Here is an 18,231-nt window from a genome sequence, read left to right as displayed (position 1 = left end):
GGACTGGGGCACAAACCCGTGTCCCCTGCATCGGCAGGCAGACTCTCAACCGCTGCGCCACCAGGGAAGCCCCCAAGACCAAAGCATAATGGATATTTTTTAGTTGAGTACACACTCAAAATGTATTGGGAAGTTTTTGTGTTTTCTTTTTAATTTATTTTTAATTATTTATTTTTGGCTGTGGTGGGTCTTCGTTGCTGCGTGCAGGCTCTTCTCTAGTTGCGGTGAGCAGGGGCTACTCTTCATTGTGGTGCGAGGGCGTCTCATTGCGGTGGCTTCTCTTGTTGCGGAGCACGGGCTCAAGGCGCGCGGGCCCCAGTGATTGTGGCACGCAGGCTCAGTAGTTGTGGCTCGCGGGCTCAGTAGTTGTGGTGCATGGGCTTAGTTGCTCCACGGCATGTGACCTCTTCCCGGACGAGGGCTCGAACCTGTGTCCCCTGCATTGGCGGGCTGATTCTTAACCACTGAGCCACCAGGGAAGCCCTGTGTTTTCTTTTTAATGTAATTGGTTTCAAAAGAGCCTGGGAGAGTACGGCCTGGTCGGGGGGAGTGGACAAGCTTTCCTTTGTCTGAAAATCTTGCTGATGTGTTTCAGGCTCTGACTCTGGTTGTTGGCAGATAACACTCCATGAGGAGGCCCGGATCGTCAGTGAGGACGGCACCCTGGCTGTGCGGAGTAGCCTTGATGGAATGGAAGCTGGGTGGACACGGGCCGTGGCCCAGACGGAGGAGCGGATCAGATTCCTCTGGAATTCCCGAGAGGTGGGTGGCCGTCTAGATTTCCCCGTGAGCGCTGGCTCAGGCCGGGGGGCAGGAAGCCTGTGCATCAATGTTCACAAAGGACAGAAAACTACACGGGGGATGCAGTGATGGCTCGCGGCCCGGGGAGGACCAGCCGCACGGCTTCCTTTGCCCAGGGCTCAGCATAAGCTGTACTCGGGGAAAGCACTTAAGCAAAAGGGAATCCCACTGCCTCGCTGGCCCAAGGCAGGGGCAGCAACCAGAACTCTTGACCTTGAAACTGGAGAAAATCAGCGCAGGGCCCACCCCACTCCCCTCCCACCAACGATGATGAGCAGAAGGAAGGTCTAGAACAAGACAAGGGTCTCCTTGCTGTTTATCCAGACTGAGCATAACTGGGAAACTAGGTGTTTCCATCAAATACATTCAACCTTTTTTCTCGCTTTGATGAAACACCTAAAAGACCAGGACACCCCCTACCACACACCAAGGAAGAAAAGAAGTTTAAGGGGAAAAAATTAGTTTGTCATTTACATGACATTTTAGGCATTTGTGTGAATTATGTTTGTAAAGTAAGTGAGCATCGGTAGATTTTCTTCCAGCAGGAAAAAAAAAAAAAAAAAAGAATGAGCTACACGTTGGGCATAAAGAGGGATGAACAACAAGGTCCTACTGTATAGCACAGGGAACTATAGTCAATATCCTGAGAGAGACCATAATGGAAAATATAAAAAAGAATGGATGTATATGTATAACTGAGCCACTTTGCTGTACAGCAGAAATTAACACGACGCTGTAAATCAACTGTGCTTCAATTAAAAACAAAAAAAAAGCAGTAAAGAGGGAAAAAATATTACCAAATATTGAAACAAGGAATTCTTCCGCTTACCTCCTCATTTTTCAGATGGTACAAAGTGATGGTGTGCATGACAGACTCTGCTCCACAGACGGAACAGTAGGGCTGTCTCTTGGGAAAGATCACTGGGAAGATGGTTTGGGGAAAGGTATTCTCAACGATCTAAATATCACTAAGTTTCTAGCATCTCTAAGCTACACACACTCCACAGCAAGAAAAGTGTTCCACCCGGAAAAACCAAACTAAAAATCAAAAAGACCCATTTTTGTTCATTCCCTTGGTATTTCTTACTTGATGATATTTTCTAGATATCGAATTCCCCGTCTCATTATCAGCTTGTTTTCTCTAAGTCGTGAGAACAGGCTGATTTATGCCCAAATGACACAGGTTACTGGAAGCCGATTTACTCATGAGAAAGGGCAGAAGCCGGTTTGTGAGATTTTAAGGGTTATCAAAATCGTGTAAAAGTTTGGGGGCTTAGATAAGATCACTACAATGTTCCAGTATTTTACTGAATGAATGAAGGGCACATAGGGACACTTAAGCATCTCCAGCTACCATTTCAAAATGGTCATTGGGCACAAGGGGGTTTTAGGATTCATGCATAAAGATTTTGGTTCTATTTCTTGTGAGTACGTTCCTGAGGAAAACGCCGGACTATTTGCCAGCCACCTGGATCGGGGTTTTAAGACTTGGCAGGCTGTCCTCGAGGGGCCCTCGGGAAGGGCGTCAGAGCTGAGCTGAGGAACAGCGATGGTCAGGGAGGCAGGATGCCAGGTACTGGGGCAGTGGGAGTTGGGAGGACCAGCTCCAGGCCTGTGCATCTCTGCACAGATAGGACCACCTCCCCATCTGTGCTTCCACGTGAGCTCTACTCTCAAGCCACGAGATGAAGGGCCCTGTCACTAGAGGCCAAGCGATGGCCTGTATCCCTCTGTGGCCACTTTCAACAGGAGCAAATGCCCCGGGGCACCAGGTGCACGGATGCTGCAGGTTCACCTTCCTCTCTTCACTGGACTTTGGCGTTTTCCGCTCAGTCAACAGATATTTACAGAGCTTCCCCTACGTGCCAGACTGACAGTGGGAGAGAGATGCACGGATGAACCCAAATATCTGACGGGGTGGGGAATCGGGCACGGGGAGCTGAGAGAAGAGACAGAACACTCAGGGTCTCTCAAAGAGGGAGTCAGTGCCTGAATCTCCGGAAGGAAGGACAGCGCTGCGGAAATCTCTGCCCGCGCTCCTGCGCTGGCCGCCCCTCCCCCAGCCCGCAGCAGCTCCGGAGCAGCTCAGGAATCCAAGCAGGTGATGAAGGAACGATTGTGAGGGCAGAGTCTTCTCCCAAAGAGAGCAGCTGCCTCCCCAGGCTGCACATGGACCACCCAGGAGATCTGGGGGACGTTAGGAGGGAGAAGGCAGACGTGCGTGCGGGGAGGTGGCACTGAGGATGGTGGGAGGCCTGGGGCCCCTGAACTATCTTCCTAGGAGCACAAAAGTGAGGCCAGATCCTGGGACAGAGAGAAAGGAGGCCGTGACCCCTCGAGGACCTCCTGCATCCAGCCGCTCACAGACACTCCCATCGACTACCACCGTCGCAGGTGTACAGAGCGCCCACAGAAGAGATCCCAGAACGTAGAAGGCAGGAGACCACGTTTAAACTCTAGCTGTCTTCTGATCCATCTGAACATGTAAAAGGGAATTTTGAACAGGATAAGGGCATTTAGACATTACATTCTTTTTGAATCTGCAAAAGAACGTGTGTATATATATATATACACACGTAGGTATAACTGAATCACTCTGCTGTACACCTGAAACTAACACACGTTGTAAATCAACGACACCTCAATAAAAAAATAAATATTTTTTAAAAATTACATTTTTTTAAATCAACCGCAAGCTGTCTCAAGGCTGACAGCCCACGACACCCTTCAGCGTCACGACCCTTCTTCCAGACTGAAGCCCGGCCCCCGACGTTGTGCTGGTCTTCACGGGTCAACGTGCCGTCACACGCCTTGTTCCATTAAAACCCTAACACAACATGCCCCCCACCAGCCGGCCATTCACCTTCTTCTAGAACAGATGAGGACAGTCTCGTTATAGGAAATCTCTCACCCAAGGCCGTGTGGGTCATCAGGACCAGAATTCAAACGCGGGCTCTGAGCTCTGTGGACGCACGCGGTCCTTCCCTCCACACGTCCGACTCAAGCCTTTGCCCAGGCGTCTGCCGCAAACACGCCCTCATCCTTTCTGTCCGTTACCATCTGCCCGTCCTCAAAGCCCATCCTGTCATCGAGAAAGGCTTCCCGATGTCTAATGGGGAGAAGAGCCCTGCTCACCCTTAGCCTGTGTGGCCCGTGTAACCGTTACACACAGACCCCCTTAAAGCCTGGCCCCGCCCGCCCCAGTCCTGACTTCAAGCTTCAGGCGGTGACCCTGTCCCGTTGATAGATAACTACTCACAACAACAAGCACAGCTGCCATACAGTGTATACTAATGGACTCAGTAAAATTAAGTCATAAGCACACACAGAAGCCACAACTTCAACTCCATACTCTTCAACCCCTTTCCTAAAATATCTAGTCATTTGAGATAATATTCCAAATACTTCTCAAAATGTTTGGGTTGTCTTTCCTAAAAGCAAAATAGAACAAACAAAATGCTTTGTTTTCACTGCTTTGAAAGATGTACAACAGAACAGAAACAAAACAGAACATAAATACAACAGAAGTATTCAACCTCTAGACTTTTGTTTCTTGAGCAGTTGGCTACAGGGTTCCTTCTAAGCACGGAGAGGAGAGTTGTGCTCATAATTTCCCAGACATTCATGTCCCTAAGGCAGCAAGAGTCTCCTTACTACCCTGCAAATTCTCCTTGGGCCCAGGTCAATTTTCTTCGGTAAATTTTAACCGAATGCAATCTGATAACATTTTAACATATGCGATTAAACAAAACCTACTCACGTGCCCAGCAGTTAGGTGTGGGGGGAGGAAGCTGAGGCTCTATGAGAAAGAAGGGGGGTCGGGAGCCCTTGCGTCCCTGGACCAGCCAGTAGGTCACGTGATGCTTTCTCAGCCCCAGCAGCAAAAAAAAAATTCATTAAAAACAAAACAAACCCCGGGTATACCCGAAATGAACTGTAACCAAATCTACACGAGTAACACGCATTCTTCAGCCAGCAAACCTTCAGGGCAGATACACTTTAGTGTCAGAATTGGGCCTGGTATCAAAAGGCCTGGTTTTTAAACACTCTGCTAATGCTGCCAACACAGAACTTCCCCTGAGATCACAACGCTACTATTTCTATTTTCCATGCGTGCGTTGTTTTCCCATGTCCAGACCCCACATAAGCCCCCATCTCACCCAGGGGCAGACCCAGGGACCCAAAAGTCAGATTTCATGTTGCCCCTGAGAGGGCGAGATCTACACCTCACGCAGCCCATCTCACGCTGCACACCAAGAAGCGGGAAGGAAACCCGGGAACGAAAGGCGGGAGAAAGGAGAGGGGATCCTCAGGGCATCGGCCCGGGGCTGCCCACCTCTTTCCGTTACTGTCCCGGAGCATCGCTCTTCCCATCACTCTGGACTTCCTTTCCAGCTCCTGCACCTCCTCCAGAAGTGTTTTCTTGCAGGTGTGCTTGGCCCTGTGTCACAGGAAGAGACAAGAAGGACATGACACGTGAACTTTACACAGCCTTGAAGATGAGCTGCTCCCTTCGTGGGCCACATCTCATGCCCGCTGACCCGGGCCCAGGCCTGGGGACATGGAACATTCACTGTCCCCGTGCATGGCAAGGGCTCCACCTCCGCAACCTGGGAAGCACCCCAAGTCCTTGCAGAACAGACTCGGGCCGTGAGGGTCAGAAGCTGCCCCCCTAAAGAGCATCGCCTGTCACTGCAGAGCTGGCTGAGGCCTCCTGCGTCCAGACAGAAGCCCGGGGTACCTGGAGAGTCGTGGGTCAATCTCTAAAGCTTTTCACTGCAGGACCAAAAGACCCAGAAGATGCTTTAATCCTCGCCCTAGTGGATGCATGTGGGTCCCTCGGGCTGTGCCCTGACAGTGAGATCAGGAGCCTGGGGGGGCGGGCGCGGGCAGGGGTGGGGTAACAGTCTTCTCTCTCCTTTTAGGGTGAAAAGAGCCACTGTTGCAGCAGGACTGGGAATTATGATGCCAGAGTTCACAGTCATCGTGCCGAACCCTTGACCTGAAATTTGGGTCAACACAAATATCTGGACACAGATCTCCTTTCTTCCCTTGCAGAGACTTACCATCAGGGCCCATGTCTGCAGGCCTCGGCGGCGTGAAACAAGGGATGGGGTAACAAAACGGTCTGGCCTTTCCAGCCGTGTAAACTGCAGACGGGCCCCGCTTCCTGACCCGCAGGAAGAGTTACCTGCACCCTTTCCTGATTAAACTAAGAAATACCTTAACAATGTTCCAATAAGTGTCCGATTGCAAAGGTCTTCCTAAAATTGAGCTTAAACAGAGAGCAGCTGGTTGGAAACTATACAGGGGAAGAAAGGGCATTTAAGGAGACACAGGTTAGAAATGGGAAAAGAAAAACTATAAAAAGCAAGAGGGCCCTAACGGAGCAGCCCAGGGCAGCGTTCCTTCTTCTGAAAAGCTCGTTCGTTTCCGTACAAATGCATGTGGGGAGCCCACCAAGTAGCCGGACTCAGAGACAGAATCAGAACAAAACTGAGCGCATCTTCAAGGACGTGGGACAGTGAGATGGAACACTCTGGAGACGTGAGCTGTTCCACGGAAACACGTACTGCCGTCTGCCCTCCACCTTCAAGGAAAGGAAGTCTGTGAAGACAGCGCCCGGTCATCTGCTGACACCCCAAGTTCATCTCCGAGGGAGAATCGGGGCTGAGACTCTGTATATGGTCAGTCATTAATTTCCCCGGAGGAAACAAGAGAAATGAACCACACAGGTTTTCACACATAATTCCTTAACCACACCAAGCAATGTCCTGAGACTCCGGGGTGTAAAATACTGCAGTTCAAAGCGGAGATGGCGGCATTTTCATTGAAACAAGAAATGAGAAAACGTTTAACTTTTTGCTGGAAAGGAGACAGTCAAAAAGAATGTGACAGTTGATACCGTTCAATATGAATGAATACGCTGGGCCCAAACTTTACCTTTGAACTCACGGGTTTCTGGGGCTGTGTGGATAAAAGCCAGCTGCGTAAACAGCCAGCCCCACTCCACGGGTTCACGCCAGATACGTGGGTCCCGTGGAGCATGTCGGGTTCGTCCTAGAGAATGAGCTTTCTCGCTTACTGTTTCAGGACTGTCCTCACTCCATCATCCTCCCTTGCCCTGCACCCTCCTGCCCACAGAGCAAGCAGGGTTCACTAACCCCTAGACCAGCCCCCAGTGTTCTCCTCTGGGCTGGGGGCTAGGGGGAAGGGTGACACAAAGAAGTAGGCTTGGAACAGGAAGCCTGGACCACAGGGCGCAGAGCACACTGGAAACGTCCAGCCTGGGCCAAGAGCAAAGAGAGCCTTGACCCACTGTGCTGGAGCTGCCGGTTTCCACTCATTCACAAAACTGCCTGAGAGGGAAATAATTTCAGTATCCTGATGCTCCTGGGCGTTGTTCACGTTCCCAGTGGATGAAAATGCACCCATATCCAAGATGGATACCACCCAATTTTACAGTGTCAATATTTCCACTAGGCTAGTTCCCGTGAGCCAGCCTGGGAGCTTAACCAGTGTGAGAACACAGTTAGTCCTTCTGCATGAAGCACTGCTGTACATACAGGTGACGCTAGCAATTTAAAACCATTTTCTCGGGCTTCCCCGGTGGCGCAGAGGTGGACACGGGTTCGAGCCCTGGTCCGGGAAGATCCCACATGCCGCGGAGCAACTGAGCCCGTGCACCACAACTACGGAAGCCCATGCGCCTACAGCCCGTGCTCCACAACAAGAGAGGCCACCGCAGTGAGAAGCCCGCGCACCGCAACTTAGAACAGCCCCCCGCTCGCCGCAACTAGAGAAAGCCACACGCAGCAACGAAGACCCAACGCAGCCAAAGATAAATAATAAATTAATTAAAAAAAAATAAAATGGAATAAAACCATTTTCTCAAGAACCTTTACCCAATAAGGCCTTACTTAAAGAAATGATTCTAAGACCTCCCCTGTCAAAGTCTGCGTATGAATGGACTAAAATCTAATACTTATAGGTTTCAAAGGCCAGGCTCTAAGCGTTAGCCACTGGCATGGAAACTGGATCTCTCCCATTACCTGTGGACAGCTGGTTCCCAGGGGTCCAGGACTGCTCACCCAACCCCACGTCAGGAGGCCAGGTGATCACGGAAGGCTCAGGTAGGGGCACTTAGCCCCTGTAAGGGAGTGTGGTGACCCACAGCGAGCCTTCAGATAGAACAGGAGTATCTCCAGGTTACTGGGGATTTTTGAAATAAATAAGTCGGCTTAGAATCTTGTACTCTTCATCTCCTTGTTTCTGAAACTTTTTTCCTGGACTCTTTCTTTCTTTTCTTACGGAAGGAAAGCAAGTCGGAAGGAAATGGTAAATTCTAAGTGGGGATGAAAATATAAATGCAATGTGCTTCAAAGAAATCAGTCCAGTTAGAAAGTATTAAAAAAAAAAATCAAGGCCCCCCTTGTACACAGGAATTTCTTATTACCTTTTATTTCCATTGAACTGCCTATCTGGGATTATAATAAGGAAATGAAGTCATTCTGGACTTGCTGAATGCATCGTGTGCTGACTGGTAAGGTACCAGAGATACAGCTAGACAAGAGGAGATGGGTTCCTAGGTTCCGTGGCCTTGAGCTTTGTATTATTTTTATAAAGCAACATAAATGAATTTCTTCTCAATAAGCGTAAGTACATGGCAGCTTACCTAAAAATGCTGTCATAGGTAAACATTTTGGAAGCACGTAAGCTAAAGGATATTAAAATAGTTCTGGGCAATTTAAACTTCATGCGTGTAATAAAAATATTCATTAGCCAGGTATCACATACAATCAATCAGTTATTTTAATAAAAGATGTGTTAGTTTGGTCCCTCATGAAAATTCTGGTTAACAGGATAACAGAGGAGGTATTATACGGTGTCCAAATCTGACTTCAGATAGACTAATAATGGATCTTCATCAGAAACTCGATAGACTTCATGGAAAAAATGACCGAGTTACCTCATGCTGTTTTTTTTTTCTTTACTGTTAACAATGCAGGTCCTGAAATGGGAGAGAGACTGGACAAAGAAAAGGGAAAATGCAGGGAGACAGAGCAAACCAGAGCATACAGAAATATATGTGAAAGGGCAGGCCTGCCTTGGGCTGGAATTTAAAAGCTCTTTCCAAATAGAGTTAGCCACCAAAATTCAAAACAAAACCAAAAAGCCTTAAGACTGGTTCAAGGTGGACTTTCCCTGGCGGTCCAGTGGTTAAGACTCTGCGCTCCAAACGCAGGGGACCCGGGTTCTGATCCCTGGTCGGGGAACCAGACCCCGCATGCTGCAACTAAAGAGCCTGCACGTGGCAATGAAGATCCCGCGTGCCGCATCTAAGACCCGGAGCAACCGAATAAATAAATATTTAAAAAAAAAAAAGAGATCGGTCCAAGGTGAGATGAAAGAACCATCGCAAACCTACAGAAGGTTCCGGATGCTGCCCCAAGCTGACTCACCACAGCCACGTTGTCCAGCTACTCCCCGACTCCCCACCACGTAACTCAAACTCTTCTCTCAAGTCCAAGGTGCGGCCTAGCACATCGCGTGTCAAGAAACATTCCAAAATTTGCACCAGATAATGGGCGATTTTCTGGAAAACCAGGATGAATATTTGTGTTCAGTGTGCCAGAAGGAAAAATGGGACACATTTTATAAAGCTGAAGAAGGAGAAATGACAGCTGAGTAGCGTGGTCTCATCAGAGGTAAGCAACTCATAGTACGCTTTCCTTCTTGGGAGAAGCCTCTGATTTTCCTTGACTCAACAAGAAATATTTCAGGCTGGGAGTATGACAGGAAGTAAAACATGGGCCCCGTGATCAGAGGGAACATGTCCAAAGAAACGGGCCCAATTCCTGTTTTTGAGGAGAGGGCTAAGTATAGTGTAGACGTTAACTGTATGTTATAAATTGGGCATATACTTTGGGCAGACACTGCAGGTGCGATGAGACAATATACCCTGCTCCTACCTGGCTGGCGAGCTCCTTGGAAAGGAAATGACTTTTACTCTTTCCAGATGGCGGAGCTGGAAGCGGTGTCATTTGATGTATCCTTGCTAAAATGTAAACAGCACTAATTTTACAGTGCCAGGAAAAACCAAAAACAAATCCTGTTGGAGGGAATAGATAATTTGCTTCATGGCGACTGGGAACGTCTACTTGGAATGTACTGGAAAAGATCCAGAAAGCAGAGGAAGAGGCAGAGACACACTCTGAAATGGCAGGAAGATACTTCTGCCGGCATCTCCCTTGGCAATTATCTCGATCTCAACCAAAGATGTTTTTCAGGACATTAATTTAACAGTTGAATTAAATGAGATTGATTTCTAATCAAATCACTGTGCTCAACCCCTGTACACTGAAAAGTGATCTGACGTAACCAACACCACGTTCTATTTACCTGAAACTAACCTGATGATCTTGCAAAATTGAAGAAATTTGGCAAAGGTAACTACACTGTGCCGCAACTGGGCTATGTGACGAGAGCAAATCCTAGAACTAACATTTTCTTCCAGTTCATTTATGAGATTAAGAAAACCTCTTTCCTGGGCATTGTAACTTCATTTCCAAGGATTCTGATCCTGCTACTTCAAGGACACAGTTTTAGCAGATACCATGGAAGCAGTGGTAAATCAAGGCATTTAAGAAATTAGAGTTATTTAATGTTCACTAACAGTTGTCAAACTTAGTGAAGAGAAGAAAAAAAAAAAAACACCTAAAACACGTGCTATAAAATTCTCTCTGTCCCCTTCCCTCTCCGCATTAGGTATCATCGGTTGTCAAGATAATGCCAAGATGAAGATTTTTTCCAAGAACATCCTTAACTGTCAGGCAAGAACAATTCTCACTGAGTATGGGAGGAAGGGAGAGAGAGAAATGAAATCTGATGTCTTTTCCTGGAAGGTTTGGAATGAAGTCTCAACTCTCTACCTCAGGGGCCCCAAATAATTATGCTTTGCCCAAAGTAAAGCCAGTCCAGGAGTTGCAATTTTCAGGGAAGTTGGCAACTGTAGGAGGTATCATCAGGCCTACCCCAAATAAAAATCGATATGACCTCATTTTGGAGTATTCCATCTTTTCCTCGCAGATGAAATACAATTTACATTATCTTGGAACTCAGTAGCTTTTTTTTTTTTACATTGTACATAAGATACTTAGGAGATGATATATTTTGAAACGTATAAACGAAAATCGAGCATGAATTATTTTCTATCGAACCTATGTTATAATTTCATCCTTGTGATTAATCTTCTCATAGACTTGTAAATGGACACTTCAGAAGAATGATATTTGAAGGATTCCTACTGGGAATTATTTGGAGAAATGAAGAACACTTGATTCCAGTATTTGGTGATTTGAAATGACTTCCATAAACATACAATTTCCCTTAAATCATGGGGTTTAAAGCCAGGTTCTATCTGTGATCACAGAGCACTGATTTTTAGATAGAAGGAGAAATGAATTTTGAGTTATGTTCCTTAAACCTGATGGAATTTCTAAACTTAGAAATTCTCCCCTATAATCGTGTACAAGCAACATCTCTCCTGACCTTCACACAGCCTGACTCCTTTTTGACTATATTCTCATATTAAGGTGAAGCACAGGTTAAAAGAAAAAAAAAAAAAAAAGACACAACCCCAAATCCTTTATATCCGTTTCTGGCAGGTGGCAGGAGACGTGTTTCTTCAGAAGTCCCACAGCATCTAATAGCCTATGCTGGGGCCCACTGAGGACTAACTGGAGGGCATCGGACAAGACCTGGGGTACCACTTCATCTTTCACTTACGCTTTCCACACCACATCTTCCATCAGACACGCGGTAGGAACCAGAAATAATCCCAGCCAGAAGTGCGCAGAGCTCAGGACCATGGCTGCCTGCAAGAGACAGAAGTGACATGTGTATTAATGCTCTTTCAAAAAAAGAAAGAGAGAGAGAGAGAGAGAGAATTTAATCAGTGAAACACGCCCCAACACACAAAAGCAATAGAACGTATTAAACTAGTGAAAGCTGAAATATACACCCAGGAAAAACGGGAAGGGGACCGGCAGGGTGAGCGCCTTGCCGCGATGTTCATCAGCTCTTGTCTCCATCCTGATATTTTGACGAGTGTTGTCGCCTTTTCTAAAGCGCTTCGAACCCCCACTCTGGTCAGAATATGCTGTCCTAAACCCCTCCTCTGGAGAAATGCTGGAGCCGCCAGACTCCACAGAAATAAACTTCACTCCATAGGCGCCTTGCAACCACCCACGTATCCATCAGTTCCTGGTGCTTCACTGCTCTCCTTCACTGATGTAACCACACCTGGGTGCAAGGCAGAGCGGTTCTCAGCACCCAGAGGAGGAAGGTGAACAGGTTACAGTCCTTGTCTTCAAGGAACTTAAAATGGGGTGGTGTCTCCTACATCACACGTGGAATGGATGTGTCATGCTCATATGCTCTGGGGGTGAGAGGAAGGCTAGAAGCCTGGGAAGACTTCATAGCGACAGAGGATGTGATGCGAAGAGAAGCAGGATTTCAACAGCTACAGGGACAGAGGGAAGGCGATGACAGGGGGAGACACAGCCTCCGATGATGAGACTCCCAGTTCCCAGGATGCAGGGTCACAGAGAATTTGGGAGGAAGCGGGAGAGGGTCTTAAGGAAGAGTTACAGGGACAGCTGTCAGTTAGGTGAGGACCTGAAAAGAGGGCTCAGGGCCAAGGCAGGGGGAGGGAAGGAGGCAAGGAGGGAGGGGAGGGAGGGGGAGGGGAGGGAGGAAGGGGGAGGGGGAGAGTTGATTTTGCTCTGAACAGAATCGGAGCCAGGAAGGCAGAGTCCTTAAACTTTGTTTTGAGTGAGCGAGGCCTGAGGGTGGAGCTGGTAGCAGTGGCCAACTACTCGGACAGGGACGGAAATTAAGTGTGACAGAAGCCTTCACATTCACTGGTTTCTCTTTTCTAAGTGCTCACCACTGGATTCTACCACAATCGATGTGTTCTGCTCCAGCCCACACCTAACCACGTCAGTCTTGCCACTGAACCCCAGCGTGTAGCCCTGTCTGTGGTGTCGGAACTTTATGACAGCAAAACTGAGAAGCAGTGAGATCTGGGGTAAAGTTGAACACCGACCCTGGCCCTGGAGCCCTTGCTTCCCTTTTCTAAAAACAAGACTGCCAGCTTTCTGGAAGAGCAATTTAACACCTTAAAAATACGTGAGTACGTTTTGCCCTGTCTATTACCCATCTCAGAATACATCCTACGGACACAGGTAAGAACTTGAGTAAAGAAGCAAGTACAAGAGTATTCACGTAGTGCCGTACCGTCAAAGGAAGTAAGAAATAAGTGTCCCAGAAGAGGGCTTACTAACTATACTTACTAACACCCAATGGACTTCTGTGTAGCAATTAAAGGGATGCAGAATTGTAATGCTGACATAGAGAGGTGTGATGCGATATTGCTAATAAAATGGATGGGTTCTGAGCGTCTGAAGTGGACCTCCCCCGGCAACAAGGGTAGGGGTGGGAAAGGACGCAGGATTGGCCCACGTCTCAGAATTAAACCTGAGATGTGATCTCCTGATGCTGCCCACCCAAAAGTTACGCTGCATCTTTAAGTGTTAAGCACTGTATATATGTCAGTGTACATCAATACATATCATAGTTTTCGTAAGTTCTGTTTTGGAATTTCCTCACCTTAAAAAAAAACCACACACATTCCGGGGCCTCAAATGCAGTTCAGTGGTCCAGACCTTGATCCACTGAGACTGTGCAGACCACCAACCTGTGTGCCCCCTCTGTGCTTCCACGTCAGGAAAAAGGCACAAAATGGTCTATCGAGGGAGTGCGTTGCAGTTTTCTTTTCGTATCTCTTTGGCTAGCTCTAGTTCCCATTTCTCATACAGAAAACGTATTACTTACACATATAAAAAATTTAACTCATCGCCCTCCCCGCCCCACGCCAGTGGCCCAAGCGGACCACAGGAAGGAGCTGGATTATCCAGGTCCTTTCTTTCTGCAAGTCCCACCTTCCCCCTCTAATCCATCCTTGGCTGACCCAGCAACGGGAGGCGGCCTTGTTTAAGATACACTTGTGGGCTACATCCTAGATCATCGGCTGGTGTATTTTGCAAAGAATACAGTCATTTAAGAATACGATTTTATAGAAATGATAGTCACTGTGATGGGATGGAGGTGTTAGCTAATGCTATGATGACAATCATTTTCCAAGATATAAGTGGATCAAATCAACATGTTGTACACCTTAAACATACAATATTATTTGTCACTTCTATCTCAATAAAGCTGGAAAATATTTTTTCGAGAAAAAAATAAAAATAACATGTTCCAACAATGAGTACTATTTAAAATAGTTTATGAAACTCCATAAGAATTCTCATTGCTGACGGAAAATAGGAAAATGACCTTTGAACTGCCCTGCTGAAAATAGGGAGCGTCTCCCCAGTTGACAAAGGTTCCATGGAAGTTTGGAAGCACTGTTGTTTTGTCACTGGTTTTTAAAACTTGGGGCTGTTTTAAAACACATAATGGACGTAACTCATTTTAAAGGTGTGTCTCCAGAGAGGTTTCTACTATCCCGATTTTCACAGATTGACTGAGCTTTGAGGTGCTGAAATCTTTGCTAAGGCCACAGCTTTTGGTATCGAAATGTAGTCAGATTGCTCTTGTTCTCTCAGAATAATAATAAAAAAGTGCTTACGGAGCTGGGCTAGGTGACACATGACACTTAATTACTCCCCCCTCCCCTCTCACCTGTACTACTGGGTGAGGTTTTAAAAGTACCCTTTTGATGTGCTAACAGCCCCACTGGAAGAAGGGCATCCTCAGTTAACACACCTCTAGCTACAATGACTGTTAACCACTTAGGTGCCAAATGCACCCACTGGATCTCTTGGGGTGCTTCTCAGTCTGCTTTCAGAACGGATACAGAATGGACAAGAAGGATTCTCCGTGGGGACAGGGCCGCTGTGCTTCTTCTCCTCCCCCTAAGTCACAGTGAGCACGTGCTGGGGAGCAGAGTTCCTGCCCCCCAGGCAGCGGCCTCGGGCTACTCTTTTTTTTTGTTTTTTGTTTTGCGGTACACGGGCCTCTCACTGCTGTGGCCTCTCCCGTTGCGGAGCACAGGCTCCGGACGCGCAGGCTCGGCGGCCATGGCTCACGGGCCCAGCCGCTCCGCGGCATGTGGGATCCTCCCGGGCCGGGGCGCGAACCCGTGTCCCCTGCATCGGCAGGCGGACTCTCAACCGCTGCGCCCCCAGGGAAGCCCTCGGGCTACTAACTCTTGCTGCTCTGGGGGATTTTCAACATCTGAGCAGGTAGAGCAGAGCGAGGACTTTGGGTTCAGACGGACCTGGGACGGAACTGTGCCTCTCAGCTTTAGACTGTGACACTTGCACGGGGTAACTGCCCTCTGCGTTCCTCAGTCTCCCGCCCGCCGTTAAGATCAGGACAGCAGAAGCACCTCCCTCGCGGGGCTGTGGTACCCAGCACCCTGTTAGCTGTGCTCACAGACATCCATCTCCCCAAACACCCAGGAGCCCTGGACCAAACCTTCCAAAATAAACACACGCTTCTTCCTTCCTTGAAGTCTACCTGGCTCCCCCAACCCCCAAACATCTGTACAGGGCCCTGTGATGCTCTGGAAACAGCTCCGCCTGTAAAATGACTCCGAGGCAGTGAGTGTGCTCGGGGGCTGGCGCATGGCACCCGGCATCTGAGCCCCAGCCAGCTGGCTGCGCTCCATCCCTCAGCTGCCTTTCCGGAGCAGAGCAGTCCGGGGACCCCTCGATGAGACATTTTCTCCACTGTTTTCTTTAACTCTGACAACTGCAACTGAAATTGAGCAGCAGCCCGCGGCCCCCCAGGGATTCCTTCTGCATTTCTCTCTCTCTCTCACTCTTGCCGTTACTTTTTAAGGCTCCTCTGACCAACGTTCAGATTGCATTTTTTTTTTTAAACAGAAAAAAAATGTTCTTGGGGAGAAAAGACTTGACTTCATAAAGAATTTATGAAAACCAAATGAGGATGGCCAATGACCCATCCCAAGGACCAAACTGAGCAATTAAGGTGTATGCTTCTACTTTTAAAATGGATCGATTCTTTCACGAAACTAGAAACTTCACAGCAACAGTCCATCTGCATTCCCTCCTCCAGTGGTTTGGAGCCCTCGTTACGTGCCAGCCTCACGGTCCCTTGGAGAGACCTACAGATGGAGACTGTACAGCCCTTCAAGGCTTCATCTCCACCCGCTCACAGAACGTAGGGCGTGTTGTTAAGGTACCTTTTCTTCGTCTCCAGGGATACGTTGCAGGATGCACATAAGAATCCACTAGCACACCCTGCAACAGCTCCAAAGTCCCCACGAGGGTTTCCCAAATAATAGACCTGTGTATTAGTAGCCGAAAACCAACCCTCCCCTCTTCCAACCCCTCCCCTAGCATTTCCTACTTGAATAAGGCGACACCGCTGGCCTCAGGCACAAGTAAGAGGTGGGTCTTGGTTTCTGCTTCTCCTCTCTTCTATTAAACCTCTCTTCCTGGGCGTTCCCGCGTACATGATTTCTAAGCCCCACAAAAACCCCTGCAAGGGAGACACTAACTGTTCCCATTTTACAGATGAGGCAATGAAGGCTCAGGGGTTACGTGGCCAATTCAAGGTCACCTGGTAAGGGGCTGAGTCAGGATGTGAACCCAGGTCTCTCCGAGTCTAGAGCCAGGGCCTGTCCTGTGGTCTGAGATCCATGTTCTTAACAGACAGTGGCTTTAATGTCTGCTCATAATTCACTAGCATTTTTTTTCTTTTTACTATATTTGCCAGTGTTTCAATAACTTCTATTTTAATAAATTACAAGCCTTTAGATGTATATAATCCAGCTTCCATTTTTATCCCAGGAGTCCTACGCTGACTTTTCCAAACATAAATTAACTCTGCTGCAACACTTCTGACCCTTGTCTTCTTCTATTCTGCTTAAAATGTAACATTTTTAAATGATGAATTTAAAAACTGGGCTCTTTCATGGTAATGTCCTTGTTCCAGAGCACGATGCCACGTGCTGACTCAGCGAGCAGGTGTGCCTCATTATTCAGTGAAGCACAGACTCCCACGTCTTGGGGCCCAGTGAACAGACAACACAGCACACGTCCGTTAACCGACGGCTCAGAATCGGGACAGCCTGTGGGTCTGAGTGGGTCTTGAGGTCCTCACTATTCCTCGGTAGGACAAGTCTTATTAAGGTTGGTACCTATGAAGCAAAACCAACATCTTAGTCTTCAAAGCATCCTGGCCGGCATTGACAGGACAGGTGAAAAGCAAAACCTTAACACCCGTAGAAGAAAAGGTGGGAGAGTATCTTTCTGACCCCCATTAGCTTTTAGAAAATTTGATACAAAACAGTAGAAACATTGCAGGAAAAGAGAGGAGTTCGCATTAAAAGGGAAAACTTTTGCTCTAAGGGACACCAGAAACAATGTTTAAAGAAAAGCCACAGATTGAGAGATTTCCAGTGCACATTCCAATCCCAGTTACACGTATGCTCTGGGGAGACTCATACGTGTCCACAAGCAGACATGTGCAGGAACGGTCGCTGCAGCATTTCTGGTGACTGACCTCCACCAGAAGTCAAAAACCTAAATGTTTATCAATAGGAGAAGAAATACATTTTGGCATATTTATAGAACCAAAAACAGCATTAAAATGAGCCAGCTACACTTACATCACTCTAGATAAACTTCAAAACCCAGTTCCGAAAAAAACCAAAGCACTCCAGTGTCGAGGGGGAGGGTGTATATGATACGACCTATATAAAGTTTCAAAACCCTGCAAAAATCAACATTGCCTACTGTTTATATTTTCTACAGGTTTATACCTACATAATACATGCATGAAAATAGTAACATGAAAGTAATGAGAGTATTTCTAGCTCAAGGAGGATGAGACGGGGAGGGCTACTAAGGGCACTCAGCAGGTTGGCTAACATTTTTTTTTTTTTCTTTTCGAAAAGATATGAGGCAAGGAGCATGTCAACATTGGACTAGGCTGGGGATATAATTCCACATCCTTTGTCTCTACGTGTGAAGTCTGTCGCCATGTTGAAAAATTCCACCAAAAGGGGGGTCTCTAAAATAGCCAGGGGGACAAAGGTGAGCCTTGATTGGTCAGAGGGCAATGGGCAGGGGGCACGGAGCCCAGTGCAGAAGCAGGAGCCAGCAAGGAAGGGGAAGGTGGAAGCACAGGTTCTGAGGCTGAACGAGGCCAACTTTCAGAAAGTTCTGGTTGTGGAGAGAGCCTGCAGCTCACAATGATGACCGCCCTGGGGCGATAGATGAGCTCGGCCATGACAACAAGGAAAGGGCCATAGATACCTGTGCCTGCCGTGTGCTCAGCCCTTTTCCCCGACGAGCTGGCTCCCTCCTCCCCGTAACCCTGTGAGGTGGG

At 47.8% G+C, this 18,231-nt stretch overlaps 1 protein-coding gene across 1 annotated transcript in view; it reads right to left on the bottom strand.

Annotated features, from left to right (window-relative positions):
- Nucleotides 1-18,231, bottom strand: part of ATP8A2 (ATPase phospholipid transporting 8A2) — a 438,273-nt gene that overhangs the window by 43,323 nt on the left and 376,719 nt on the right. Inside the window, exons 34-35 of the mRNA XM_079903371.1 lie at nt 11,590-11,678; nt 5,138-5,242 (exon numbers count right to left, since the gene is read on the bottom strand). Of these exons, the coding sequence (XP_079759497.1) occupies nt 5,138-5,242; nt 11,590-11,678 (194 nt within the window). The remainder of the gene's footprint in view (nt 1-5,137; nt 5,243-11,589; nt 11,679-18,231) is intronic.

Source organism: Stenella coeruleoalba (assembly GCF_951394435.1).
Source record: "Stenella coeruleoalba genome assembly, chromosome: 18".
Classification (NCBI taxonomy): domain Eukaryota; kingdom Metazoa; phylum Chordata; class Mammalia; order Artiodactyla; family Delphinidae; genus Stenella; species Stenella coeruleoalba.
Note: the sequence above shows the minus strand (reverse complement) of the source record. Positions and strands in the feature narration are given on the sequence as shown.